Source organism: Peromyscus leucopus, chromosome 2 (genome assembly GCF_004664715.2).
Source record: "Peromyscus leucopus breed LL Stock chromosome 2, UCI_PerLeu_2.1, whole genome shotgun sequence".
NCBI lineage: Eukaryota > Metazoa > Chordata > Mammalia > Rodentia > Cricetidae > Peromyscus > Peromyscus leucopus.
In genome coordinates, this window is record NC_051064.1 from 94,470,449 (window position 1) to 94,484,798 (window position 14,350).

The window sequence follows — 14,350 nt, forward strand, 5'->3', positions numbered from 1 at the left end:
CCCGGGGATTACAATTTCTACACACTTACTGTTAAGACATTTGCATTTTTTGTTTTGTTTTGTAAGTAACACTATGAAAGAGTAGCTGTAAATTTACACTACATTTTTAATATCTTGTAAAGAGTAGAATCTTGTAATTCATTTTTGTTTTTAAAGGGGAAGATTAAATCGCCACCATTTCTCTTTAAATCAGATTAATTTGAAATAATGTTAACAGTTATTGTCATTCACTGTAACAGTGAGTTGTACAATTCAAATGATTTTTCAAGTATACATGGCAAAGGAATCTGAAGTAGAAAATGTAATTTCTCCACAAATATAACAGTGCCTTCACAACCTTCCCTCTTACAGGTTTCTTTTCGTCCACTGTCTTCTCAAATGTAAAGGAACTCCTCCTGACATGCAAGCCAATCAGAATACTGCTAAAGTGAGAGGAGGGAGGGGCGGGAAGGGTGTCCGAACATCACACAAGTAAAAGGATGAAATTCACACAATAGGAAGAGTGGAGAGTTTAGTTTAATTGTAAGCTAGAGGGAGAGGCAATGCCTTGCCACTCAGACCCTCTTGGCCACTAGGTTGTGAATTCAGAAGAAATACTTTTAACATGACTTTTACCAAAAGCAAAATGCAAACAACCAATCAATGCAATCAAAAAAAGTTATTCAGTACACTTTTAAAAAAATTAATGCTCAGTTTTTTGAAGTTTTAGGAAAGTAGAATTCTTGCAGAAAAGAATAGCAAGAAGCCGGGGACACTGGTGTTTATCTTTAATCCCAATACTCAGGAGACTGGCAGATCTCTGTGAGTTCCAGGCCAGCCAGGACTACATAGTGAGACCCTGTCTCAAACAGACAGACGGGAAGACAGACAGCCAAAAGGAACAGCAAGAAATGTTTTTCCATCCATTCATCTGCTAGGGACGTGTTGCGATTAAATGTGTAAATGAAGCATGGACAGAGCTGGCACACTTCACCATTTGCACATGTGTGCTATACACATGTTAACCTAACAGAAGGTGAATTTTCTGTTTCAGAAAAACTCCCTTAATGAGACAGCAACTGTGTAACTAAAGTATCATACACCAACACCTATGGGGAATTCAATCTTACCGATAGAAGAGAATAAACTTGCCTTCCTCAAGTGCTCCTCAACTAGCTAAAGTAACTGTGAAATTCCTTATCGTACAAGTAGCTGAACGTTAAATCAGTGACACAGTAATAGCAACTGAGTCCTCAAATTTTACAACTGGCTGATGAAAGTACATGTTCCGGCAAGAGTCACCTAGGAAATGCATCTGACAACTAACTAACTAACCAGAGTATCATTCAGTCACGGTTTTTGCTTTTAGCGGTTTTTTTTGTTGTTGTTGTTGTTTTTTTATTTTTCCACATTCTCCCTTCAGTTAACTTGTCTTCTGGATTCTTTCAGGTAGCACAGCTTTCAGCTAGAGTTCTAAGAACACCCCTGTTTTATTTAAAGATTTTTTTTTTACTACTCTGAGTAGAGGTGCCCCATAACCCGGATGTGTTTAAAGATACACCACAGTTCTTTCCCTTCAACTTTGTTTATTGATGTACCGAACATGAAAAAGCACAAAGAATTCAAACACAAAAGAAAACATGTACAGCCTCTTAAATACTCAACAGAATATATTTTCTATTCCAACAGATGTGAATTAAGTCATACTGTACAACTTCAAATAAATACCAGCCTTACATTTTATTAAGTGCTCTGATAAACACTGTAAAGTGAAGCACAATTTGCATGCCCTCTCATCAATGCCTTGGTTTGCTACAGTAGTACAGGAAAGAAGCGTGTAGCTGCTGTTTTCCCACAAGGGAAACCTTATTTTTTTTTTTTTAAGTATATACATGTATTTTATTTTTTTATTTTTTTAACGCAGGTTAACTCTGACAATCTAAATGCACCTAAGGATATGAGAAAGTGCTAAGCCAATTGAGTTCTGAATAGCATTGAGTGGGTCAGCATGAAAACTCGCTTACTCACTTTAGCACGCGCCTCACAGTATATGTACTGTACTATACTGAAAAATTTTATAACTACAATTTTAAATAATAAAAAATAAAACTCAAAGCAACTGCAAAGATAATGTACAACTATGTTATGCATAGCACATTGCCTGTTCTAAGGGGAAGCATATGAGCATCTCAGTTTATACAAAACGCAGGACGTAACTATATAGTTCTCAGTGCATCCTGATGAAGGCAACGGTTGCCTTCAGCTTTTTTGAAAATTTATTATAAGCTAGATGCTAATCAGAAAATATTTTGTATTTTTTAAAATTTCTTTCATACATGGTAAAGACTTATTTTATTATTTCCCCAAATAGTGGTTTAAGCATCATACAAAGTTAAATTTCAATAGCATACAGATATTTATGATTTTTGTATGAAAAATGTAAGGAAATTTGTTCAAAACCTATGGTTATACTCATTTTTCTTTTTTTTTTTTTACCACAAACATATTTATAAACGAAAATGTAGCATCACCATAAACAGCTGAAGCTAGACTATCTACAGACAGAATTAGCAACGAATCTGATGCACTGTAAATTCAAGTCCTCAGGACAACAGAAGTGGATAAGCAAGACCTCAAGTAACAATGTTAATGCCATTTACAAAGGAAAAAACTGATACAAAACATTCAAAACCTGAACATCACTTGATATGTAAGGGAAAAAAAATAAAATTAGCTGAAAGGTTCATAAACACAAGGTCTTATTTACATCACACAAAGCTCAGGTGTTAGCCTTAAACGTAACTCTCAAAATACCTTCAAATATATCCAACTCAGATCGCCTTTGCTGACTTGCTGCAGTACAAATCATGTGCAACATCTTATTTTCCTTAAGACAAAACAATTCTTCAAACGATACTGCAAGTACATCACTAAACACCATGAGCTCTATCTGAAGGGATTTCTTTAGGAAGAACAGATTTTCCCCCATCTCTTGGTAATTTAAATTTCTTGCCTGCTCTTATATATTCTTTTGTAAATTTTTTTTTATTTGTTTCAAAATCACAAATCAATGTGAGCCATCTATCACATAGCAACCAGGATGATCAGACACCCCACTGGTGATTACGAAAATGAAACCAGCAGTGTTCCCTCACTGACTCAATTCCTCTCATACAAAGATCTCAAAAGTATTTTTCTACGTCATAAATCTTTCTAAATTTTCCAACCGTTGCAAATTTCCTGGTAAATTTTAAAAGCTCACTAGGTGTCATATGAAGAGATTTCTCAAAGTATTCAAGTCAAAATATTTGTTCCAGGACCAGTAAAAAGTTTCTCCAAATTTTCTTTTTTATAAAAATAGATGCTTTTTTTAAACCCACATCAAAGAGGCTCTTATCTCTTTGGCAAGGTACTGCTTTACGAAAAGTTCTCCAGTATTCTTACAATAAGCGTTTATAATGTCACCCCCCCTGCCCCAGCCCAAATCAGAATTACAAAATAAATACTGTTTGTAACTTCATAAATAAAAATGTAAACTTCAAAATACTTTTCTGAGACGTAACGGCAATGCTTTAAATGTAAACCAAACACAAAGCTAATTAGAGAACAAAAGGAAAAAAAACAAAAAAAGAAAAAGAAAAGAAAAAGTAAGAAAAGAAAAGGAGGTGGGGAAAGACACAACCAACTGAAGAGTTACAACACAAAGCCTCAATATTTACTCACAGGTTCAAGGCAGTTATGTAAAAAGAAAAGCAATGTCTTCCCTTAGCTGAAACACTTTAAAAGGTCCACCTTCTTCAAAGAAGGCAATAGAATGCAATGTGACAGGTAAAAACCCTGTACCTCTTGTCCATATTCAAACATAAAAGATATTTAAGAAGTTTTAATTCAAATACTAGCAATAAAAAATCTCACATAGTTCTTAGGATGCTAAGTAGTCATTTTATCCCCATCTCAACACTGACTTACAAAGACATTTACTAATGTATAAAGTTTCTCTTAACTTGCTTTTGTTGTATAGTTTTCATATAGAAATGGACTGAGGACAAGAGCTCATTAGGCTTTGTGCGTTTTGTTTGTCTTAAAGGAGACCTGCAGTACTCTGTCTCCTAGACGGTATCCATTGAGGCTAGCTATCGCCATGGCAGCCTCATCATAGTTTGTCATAGTCACAAATCCAAAACCTTTGCATTTATTGGTGTTAAAGTCACGGATGACCTTCACGTTGGTGACAGCTCCAAAAGGCCCAAACATTTGCCACAGGATACTTTCATCTGCATCAGGAGCCAGGTTGTACACAAATATGCACCAGCCTGTTCCAGGGTGCCCAGGAATATTAATTCCAGCCAGACTGGTCATCCCATCAATGGTCATTGGTGAAAACCTACTAAACAAAATAGGAAACAGACATACACACACACAAAAGGAATACAGATTGGTTATAGCAATGGGTTTAAGTTTCTTTCCCTTCTCCATTTCCCCAAATTTAGCAATTCCCCTCTCCCAACAGATGTATACAGCTACTTGATGTGTCAACCGAGGCTCTATTTGTGGCTTGCAGGGAAGACAAACAATTCAGGTATTGACAGGTTATGAAATGACCATTATCTGCTGCACTGAGTAACAATTTACACAATGGCAAAGAAATCTAAAAACTGCCTTCATGAGTTGAACAGGACAGGGAGGGGAGAAAAACCAACACATAACATACACATGCTATAATGTCGCAATGCAACCTGAAACAAATAATGACTTTTTAAAAGACTAAGTGGCATACAGTGGTATAAAAATATTCCATGAGTCAAATGTGCTTCAAAAGCAGCTTTACAATAGGCTATACATGCAAAAGAAAAACCCAACATAAATTTATGAGGGTGGAAATATTGCTCCCCAAATCAAAGAAATTAATCAATTGTGGGAAGGGATTATGAGTATCATGAACCTGTGTCATTACCTCTTCACTCCATAAGCCATATTGAGCAGATTGTCCAACCTGCAAAACATACATTTAGCAAACTTCAGTGTTTAATTTTCCCCCTTGAAGTTCATGAAAGCTAGGCTCATTACTGCCACCTTCCAAGGGGATAATTGTGCATAAAATATATGTGATGTCTCAAAACACTGGGTCTTTGACCATTCCTGAGAGAATGGGCACCCACTGTGGTAGAACACTGGCTATATCTACAGGGTCAGTGCAGCAAAGAAAAAAAGCAGTGGTCATCTGAGGAAACAGCCAGAAACAAAATGTGAAGGTGCTAGAGCAGTTAACAGGTGACTTCCCACCAGGCAAGTTCTAAGAGTGTTACTGGAGCTGATCAGCACTTTTACAAACTCCCACACTTCTATTTGCCACAATTCCATTGGTTCCTGAGGATACTGAAGCACACAAAGATTAGCCAGCTAGCCTAATTTCACAAGGCTAGTCACTTCAGAGCAGTTTGATCTTTAAAAATCAAAGATGTAGAATTATAAGTGCATTGAATTTTATGGACAAACATGACTTTATAGAATTTGTGCCATCCTGCTTTATCATGTCAAGGAGACTACTGAGAGTTTCTAGTTTTACAAATAAATTACACATGAGGAGCAGGCATGTCTAATGAATAGCCATACAGCCACCCAACTGTGAGAATGCTCCCCACTCCCAACAACAGCCCTAGGTCAGAGGGGAGGCACAATTAGGTTGTCTTTTAACACCTGTGAAAGGCTAAGTGGGTTGGGTATGAGCTTTTGATGTCTAACCCAAGCACACAGCAGAGCACATAAGAAAAGCAACTCTTCTCAGTTTTATAAAAGCCAATGTATTCATTCTGGTCTTTGAGAAAGAATGTTGTCCTTGCACTTCCTAATCTCAGTCTCCACTGGGCATTTGTGTGTTTTGAAAAAAATGAAAAGAAAGAAGTGTTGAGTTGCTGTAATGCAAAGTGTAAGACAAGAGTACAAATCGCAGTGGCACAAGATCTTCCTTCATCTATTTGGGCCTGCCATGTGCCATGACCCTCTCAAATGTACCACTTAGCACAGACCACTAGTCTGGGCATTGCATGTTTATCACATACCTGATGATTATGTATAAAAGCAAAGGTTACTAAAATTATCATCCACCACTTAATATAGGATAGAAACTACCCAGAAGGCAGACTGGGTGAGAATATTTGCACACACAAAGCATAGAGCAGGTGTGAAGAGTACAGAATGTCAGAGGACTTTGTATTCTACAGAGTGAAGATGAGTAAAGATGTCATGCCTTTATATACAAAAAAACCAAGGTTACAAACACCAGGAAAAATGAATGCAAATTCGCAACACCAATCACAAAGCGATCTGATACAGAAAAGTTCATCAACTTCCTGGAATGATAGATATGAAATGCATTTGACAAATGGCACCTGTGGGACAGATGAACATATTGGAGTCCCTGTTCCAAGTGACTAAAGGATGAAATCCAGAAGCTCCATTTTCCCTCCACCCACTTTAGAAGACAGCAACCAAACTCCCAACAGAATTTCCGTTAAATGTATCTGTTTTTAAGATAAGATGGAAACCAAACCTGCCACGGGTGTGAGTTACAATCACTGAGGGAAAGACATCTCTGTTCCCAACTCTATCCCACTCCACAATCTCTAGGACATCTAGGACTTTTGCAACTAGGCCTCTGCAGACCCTCAATAGGCCTTATAGCTGCCCAGCCTGTGGAGTCTTATATGGTTCCCTGACCTTCAATCATCTCCCATTTTTAGGGGAAATTCAGTCCTTGGGTATTTAAACCTCAACACTAGCTCTCCTCCCCCATCAGCAGGGGTGTGAAATACTGCTCCTAAACAGCCCAGGCACAGCAGCTGGCTGACTACATACATGCAGCTGAAACCCATTTCCCTTGTTCTCACTGCCATAAATCTATATGTCCCATTTGAATCTATGGAAGGCAGTGGGCACTTCATATGGACATTAAGCAGGCTTTGTGCAGCAGCAGCCAGCACATTATAAACTGTGCAGCTACAGGAGAAAATGTCACAGTACCCCGGCACAGCTATCATACCTTCACGCTATGTCCTACAGCTCAAGGACAACTTTCAGTCTTGTGGCCTTTGCAGTAACTGGGGGATACACACAGACGAGGCGTTCCACCATAGGAGTAAATGCAAAGAGTCAACTGCATGTATATTTTGCTATTTAAAACCAGAATGTTCTTAAATTATATTTAACATATGGACTGCACCAATATCTACATCTACTCTCCAGGGTATCTGATGCTTCCCAAGGAAGTCTGAGCCTTTCTAAGAGGGTGACCAATGTCACTCCCACCCAGTCATTAGCGGGGATATAATCTACTTTACAAATAACACATTATTTGGAAGACTAGATAGAAATACCTAGCTTCACTTAAGACATCCTTTAGTTAAAGAAAGATTCTCAAGAGAAAGGAAATTGGGTTAAAGATGATTCAGTGAAGAAAATTTAAGGAAAAAAAAAAAAAGAACCAGTTATTTCCCTTCCTAAAGAAACTGCATCAGGAGGCTAGACACAAGTCAATTCAACATCTCTTACATGCAGTCAGAAAATTCAAAGTGATAAATATCAACACTATGAATCTCACTTAAAGCAAGCTCTCATTGACTAAGATACTTTAGGTAAATATATTAGTATAACAATTATCAGTACATTACTATATTTGGTAGAGAATATATTTCATCTTTATCCTATCTTTGTATGTTTGATTAGAATTCAGAGTTTAAAGTTCACTGACTATAGAGGCACAAGCCATGTGCACATACAAGTGCACAGCAAAGACATTTGGTAACATTTCCTCTCACCAGGATAATGTAATTCAGATTTTACTAGACAATATTTTTAATAGAATCTTCTATCAGCTAGAGCATTTTCATATCAAAGCTGGGTATTTATAAATACAGCATAAAACTAAGGTATCTGCCTAATTTTCAAGCTATTCAGCTGGTAGGTTAAGGAAAGACCATATTGAAAGGAAAATTTAAAAAAAAAATCAACTAAAGTCAGATATAACATGTGAAAAAGACAGTAAGTAAAAAACACAATTCTGGACACTGGAAGAATTATCAAACCTCTCCAAAGCATAAAGCAATAGTTGGCTTGAAGTTAACCAACACAAGCTCATCAATATGTTCACTTATCCAATCACATGGCATCATGTATTCTAAGAAAGAGGAAAATAATTCGTGAGGCTTGATGTCTTTGTCTTCCAATATGAGACCAAGCTAATGCAACCGGCAACATGCTTGAAGCTCAACCCAACAGCTGATTCCAGGCTCTTCAAAAATGCAAAAAGACACACAGAAGCAGACACATAAGCCACTGCCCAGATCACACTCAAGAAAGTTAAATCTACCTCGTAAGAATGAATAAAAAAATTTTGTATACAGTTTAATTTGGACACTCTGTACTAAGAATATTCTTAAGGACTGAAATTACAGCATGAATTTAATTAAATAGTCCGTCTTATTTTGAAAACAATAAACACTTCAATGAGTCCATCAGATTAGCAGTGTTCATGTTTAAATAATTCTAATTATCAATACAGATTGAGTCATAAACCTCATAAGCCCACTTTTAAAGTTAATCCTCATTACATGGAATTTTACATTTGTATCTTCATGAGTACTAACAGTCCTTTCACTGTTAATATAACTTGTATTCTCCAGTCTCTCTCAGCTGCTAAGGTACCAGGGTAACATAAAAATACAAAAGTTTTCTAAAATTCATGCTGGGAAGTGGCAAACTCAAAGCAAAAGCATTATAACAACAAGTACTATGAAGAAATAACTGTAAGGAGTTAGACCTCAACTACAGAAAAGAGCAAGGTACCAACAAAATTTCAAGTCCTTAATTCAAGTGTCTCAAAAACTCAAAGAAGATCAACTTTTATTTAATAAAACAATATGAGGAAATTCAAGTTAATGACAGCCAAATTAAAGAAACCTTTGAAAAGCACCAGTCACACATCATAATACATTTGGATTGTAGAAATTAAGACTGCTTCTGCCAATACATAGTCTAGATCAAACACATTCTCTAGCACATGGGTACCACTTAGAGGTGCTAGGGGTAAGGATGAATGGTGAGAAAAGGGAGAGAGCAGGAATCTAAGGAAGGAAAAGTCTGCCCTAATTCCTGATTGCTCTCCATTTGGCGCTCACCTGGTAACCTGGTGGTAGCTACTCCTCTGAGGCCAGCCAACTGACGACAAACTTAGATTGATAAGAAGGGCACTGTACAATCCAGTCCATAACTCCTAGTGATCTTCCTGTCTCAGCCTCCAGAGCAGCTGGGACACCAAGCTCAAAGCTCCATTTCCTGTAATCTTCCTCACTTACTATTTACCAGTCTTTCCTTTCAACTAATGCCCCTCATTCCTTTCTTCTACAATGTCTTTCTATAAGGGCCAAACAATCTCAAAAGTAATGACAATATATACTGTTAAAAGTATTAAATTTAATCATGAGGACAACCTTAGAAAACTTTACCCCATCAAAAATAAAAGGCATGGGGCACCTACAGAAGGACAGGATGATTCAGTGAGGATGCTGTGGTGCCCAGTGTCCAGCACATGTTGCCCACATAAGTGCTAGCCAGTGATCAGGACTCTCAATGCTATCCATGGTCCTCTGCCCTGGTCTTAAGAGTCTAAGAGTGCTCCCCTAATAAATATCAACCAAACAAAACTACAGCTTTAATTGAAAACATAAAACAACAGCCTAGGGCAGTACAGCTTTCTTCTAAAAGCAAAACAAAACGAATTGGGAAGGATGACTAGAAAAAACTGTTAAAATGAACTAGATCTTGACTGTACTATATTTTAAAATACCAACAAGAGAATAGTCAAGAAAGATGACAGAGAAAGGGCATAATCTGGCACTGAAAAGGGTGCTGTGAGATTTCTTTCTACAGAAGGAAATAATCAAATAGCCGAGGTGCCTTTCCTCTCCTTCAATTGCCAATACTTGTCACCAAGGTCAAAGGTGACACACATTTTGTTTTTCCCAATGCTTTTTCTCTCAAAATTACAGCAGCTGAACTCACTGAACCAGGAAGCTGGTCATCTTTGTCAACACAGCCTTTCATAATGCTATCATTCTCCCAGAGAGAATGCTAACCTAAGTAGGTATTCAACCTGGCATTTACAGAAAATTTCTTTTCACACCTAAGTAACATACTTAAGTATTTTTAGAAGGAGATATTTTAAGTTGATTTTTTTTTCTTCTCTTTTTAAACACTCCAATACATCAATGGGGAAAAATATATGTGACTAGGGCTAGAAAACATGTAAGTTAAGTCCTCTAGCATACAATGTTTGTGATTATGTGTTTTGATAATTAACTATTTTGTCTCAGGAAGGAAAGAATAAAAAATTATATGTACTTATTATAAAACATTAGCTTGGGAGTTAGATGCAATGTGGCCATACAATATCATGTGGCCAAATGGTATTTACAACATCCTGGGAAATAAAAACTGGGTGACTTGTTCATAAAAATCAGATGTCACTGTTTCTAACTAAACCTGAAGTCACTCCTTTTTTCACATGCAGAAGATATGCTCCGAATGACTCCTGGTCTGGTTGTTTATTCAAGGACTAGCTAACTTGAGAACTTGGGGTACTTATGCCCATCAGTAACTAGGTGCCTTCTTTGAGTTAATGAATCAGTGAATAACCACATAGAGGCAGAATCCAGACTACCACTACTTTCTGTGTGGCACAGCAAATGACTTTTAGATTTTTAAAGAGCTGAAAATAAAGGAAGAAAATGAAAAGGGGGGGGGTGGAAATGGTAAAGAAAAGGGAAAAAAGGAGGAGGCATAGGTGCAAAAACCATGACTCAGAAAATTTAATGACTCCTCTCTGAACCATTACAGCTAAAGTTTATCAATCTCTAAACTAACAACAGGAGATAGGGGGCCACTTTTAGAAGTTTAGGGCATTCACATAGGTCACATATCTTAAACAATGTCTATATCATGAAACAAAGCTAACTGAAAGAGCTCAACTTAATAGCTCAAACACAAAAATTCTTCTCAAGAAAACAGTAACCAAAGGAAAACTGCACATCAGACTTCACGGTCTGTGGGTCAGGTTTTCTCAAGCTGTGCTTTGGGCCCAGGCACCTGTGGCTACTGGGTATCCTGTATGCTGCAGGATGCTCAGCAGCATCCCTGGACTCTACCCACTTGATGTGAGTCACAGCTCCTCCCAAATTATGCCATCACGAATGAGTCTACACTCTGCCAAATGTCTCTTGGAGACAAAATCACTCCTGGAGGAGAGCTGCTCCTACAGTTAATTGCCCTCACCTTCAAAAGTTGCTATTTCCCCAAGTATGTTTTCTCTGTGCCCATTAAAGAAAAAGAAAGAAAGAAAACAACAGTAATGACAAACTCAAAGCAGAGATCTTGTTGATACAATTACTTGACAGTAAACCTGCACATTCTCCTCCAGTTTAGTAGCTGGGCACGAGAACTGGACCAGACTTACCTAAAACGCTGTGCCTGCTGAGCTAGCGGTCCTGGGTACCTTCTGTTTGGAGACTGGTACAGCTGGGAAAGGATGGCCTGATTGGTTTTTTGGCTTGGATTATTAGCAAACTTTACAGTGATTGGCTCTGTGGCACCAGGAGGTTTCTGGCCATTTAGGCCTTTGATAGCTTCTTCTGCCTCAATCCGCTTGTCAAATCGAATAAACCCTACACCCCTTGATATGCCTAAGGTAGATTTAAGTAAAGATTTGGGAAAGAGGGAGCAGGAGAGGGGAAGAAGAGAAGAAAGGATAAATTAATTTTTCCTTCTCATGAACATCTTTTTACCCACATATAACATTTGCCACAAAAATCACATCAGGAAGAAAATTTTACCTTAGCAATTCAACTTAGAATCTCAATTTTCCACCCTTTTAAAATGCACAAAATGACCTATACAATGTGAGTTCTCACTACCTATCACGTGCTTTTCAAGAAGCTAAGAAAGCACAAAGCACATAAACCCATACTTTCTTTCCCTGCATTCCCTCCTGCCTCCTGTGCTCTTTTAGTAGTTACACCAACTGTATGCCTGAGTTCCACTTTTCACAGCATGCTATCAGACAGGCAGCCCCTTCCTTTGAAATGAGAACAAAATCAAGCATTTGCTAAAACACTCTAGAGCAGATAAGCTCAACCAAAATTCTAAGTAATACATTCATCTTAATCACATCATATAGCATATGAAGGTCTCTCAAGAAAACAAAATCTAGACAGGTGGTGGTGGCACACACCTTCAATTCCAGCACCTGGGAGGCAGAGGCAAGGCTGATTCTTGCTTGAGGCCAGCCTGGACTACAAAGCAAATTCCAGGACAGTCAAAGGCACACAGAGAAACCCTTTCTTGAAAAAAAAGAAAAATGGAAAAAAAAATCTGAAGAGGGCCTTCACGTTCTCTGAGCTTCCCATGCTTCTCTTTAGCTTTATGTTACAGAAGTAAAGTTGCATGGAGTAAAAGGCAGAAAAAAAAAAAAAAGACCTGGATTTTCCAAGTTAAACCAGGAGACCTGCAAGCTTCCTGGCACCTCTAGCATCCCTCTTAACCGTGGAAGGCCATTCTCTGTCTGACAACAATGGCAAAGCGGGACATGAACAAAGCTTTTCCGGTTTACGAGGAAACAGCAGCATGACTCTCGGCCCCTTCCATTTAATTTTCACAGGCAGGTGAGCAGATAATCACAGCTGGTCAACACAAGGTAAACAGCTGCAGAGAAATGCCTTCTTGGCAACCAACCAGATTCTCACAGTACCAGGTTTTGGACTAGTAGGTAGGAAAGTATAGATAATTCAAAGTGGGCCAATAAAGAAAGGAAGGGCTACTGAGAAAACCTAGACCATCGTGACTTAGAGCAACCTCAAAAAGACACAGGGTCTGTTTGCCTTACAACCAAGCCTGGACAAGGCTCAGAATTTCCTAAGGTAAATAAGGCATTTTCTCCATGTATGCTTCTTCTGCTATCCTCTGTCACTTCTCCTTTTTTGTACAAACAGCGTACATTATAGAGGGTAAACTGGTGGCTGAATACCAAGACCTCTGGATTTCACTTCTCTTCCCCCTCCCCATTTCGGGGAAAGGGTATGTTTTCTTGATAGTTGTAAGGATGAAGAAGAAATAATTATAAATATATCCTTTCATTTATCCACTGGCTCCTCTTCAGAACCGACATCTCAGCTAGCATATTTCCAGCTCTCAGCAGGCTGAGGCAGGTGGTTTGTGACAAGTGTGAGATGCCAGCTTGGTCACAAAGTGAGACCTTGAATTTCAAAACAGAAAAATGGAAAAGCAAGGAAAGAGAGAGAGAGAGAGAGAGAGAGAGAGAGAGAGAGAGAGAGAGAGAGAGAAAGGAAAGAAAAAGAAAAAGAAGGAAAGAAAGAAAGAAAAGAAAGAAAGAAAGAGAAGAAAGAAAGAGAGAAAGAGAGAAAGAGAGAAAGAGAGAAAGAGAGAAAGAGAGAAAGAGAGAAAGAAAGAAAGAAAGAAAGAAAGAAAGAAAGAAAGAAAGAAAGAAAGAAAGAAAGAAAGAAAGAAAGAAAGAAAGAAAGAAAAAGGGTTTGGAAAAAAAGAACAAAACACACAGACAGAAAAGGAAATAAAATACTAAAATTTTTGGCTGCTCCATTAGGAAAGTACAGATTAAAAATGGCATCCTCACAGGTGGGGCTACTTAAAGTTTGTGTGTGAGTGTGTGTGTGTGTGTGTGTGTGTGTGTGTGTGTGTGTGTGTGTGTGTGTGTGTTGGGGCAGGGGGCTGCATATCCTCAGGATTGAATACATTTGGAGGACCCCAGAATTTCTAGTTCTAGCAAAGTTCTGCTGATGTCAGAGTATGGATCCCACTCAGGAAATAGTAAGTCTGTCTACTTGTCATCCTTCATACTCAGGAAGGGTCATCACTAAAAGGAAGAGGCATATTTCCATGTCACAGATAAAACCTACTCTCAATCCACCAACTTTTCATGAAGTACAAAATTCTCTAAAAAAAAAAAAAATGCTATGAACAAAAAGGTATTTCTGTTGCTCAGAATAAATCTTGTTTGTTATGCTTGGATTTCTATTTAGCACCCTTAACAAACAGTGTGTGCAACACACCAGTGTCACAGAGGGAATCAGGAGGAGAATAGACTGGCTACGACAGCCAATGCCCTGTCTTGTGCGCTCTCAGACTTTCTCATGGCAGCACAATCTATAGACCATTCTCCCAGGCAAGTGTACACACTGTTGATTCTCTACCCAAAAGCCTATGAACAGCACTTCCTGTGAAGCCAATAAACAACACAGAATGGAAAAGCAGACACTCTGGCCAAGTTTACAACAAATGAACTGATATC

At 38.1% G+C, this 14,350-nt stretch overlaps 1 protein-coding gene across 15 annotated transcripts in view; it reads right to left on the bottom strand.

The window, feature by feature from the left end:
• Window positions 1–1,468: 1,468 nt before the first annotated feature.
• Elavl2 (ELAV like RNA binding protein 2) overlaps window positions 1,469–14,350 on the bottom strand; it is a 156,413-nt gene continuing 143,531 nt past the window's right edge. For 5 of the 15 annotated variants that reach the window (XM_028877013.2, XM_028876997.2, XM_028877010.2 and 2 more), the window contains 3 exons: window positions 11,486–11,711; window positions 4,934–4,972; window positions 1,549–4,366 (listed from right to left, as the gene is read on the bottom strand). In XM_028877013.2, coding sequence (XP_028732846.1) covers window positions 4,036–4,366; window positions 4,934–4,972; window positions 11,486–11,711 — 596 coding nt within the window. In that variant the 3' untranslated portion in view covers window positions 1,549–4,035. Of the gene's footprint in view, window positions 4,367–4,933; window positions 4,973–11,485; window positions 11,712–14,350 lie in introns of all 15 variants that reach the window. The other 10 variants (XM_028877016.1, XM_028877009.1, XM_028877006.1 and 7 more) reach the window with 5 other exon arrangements.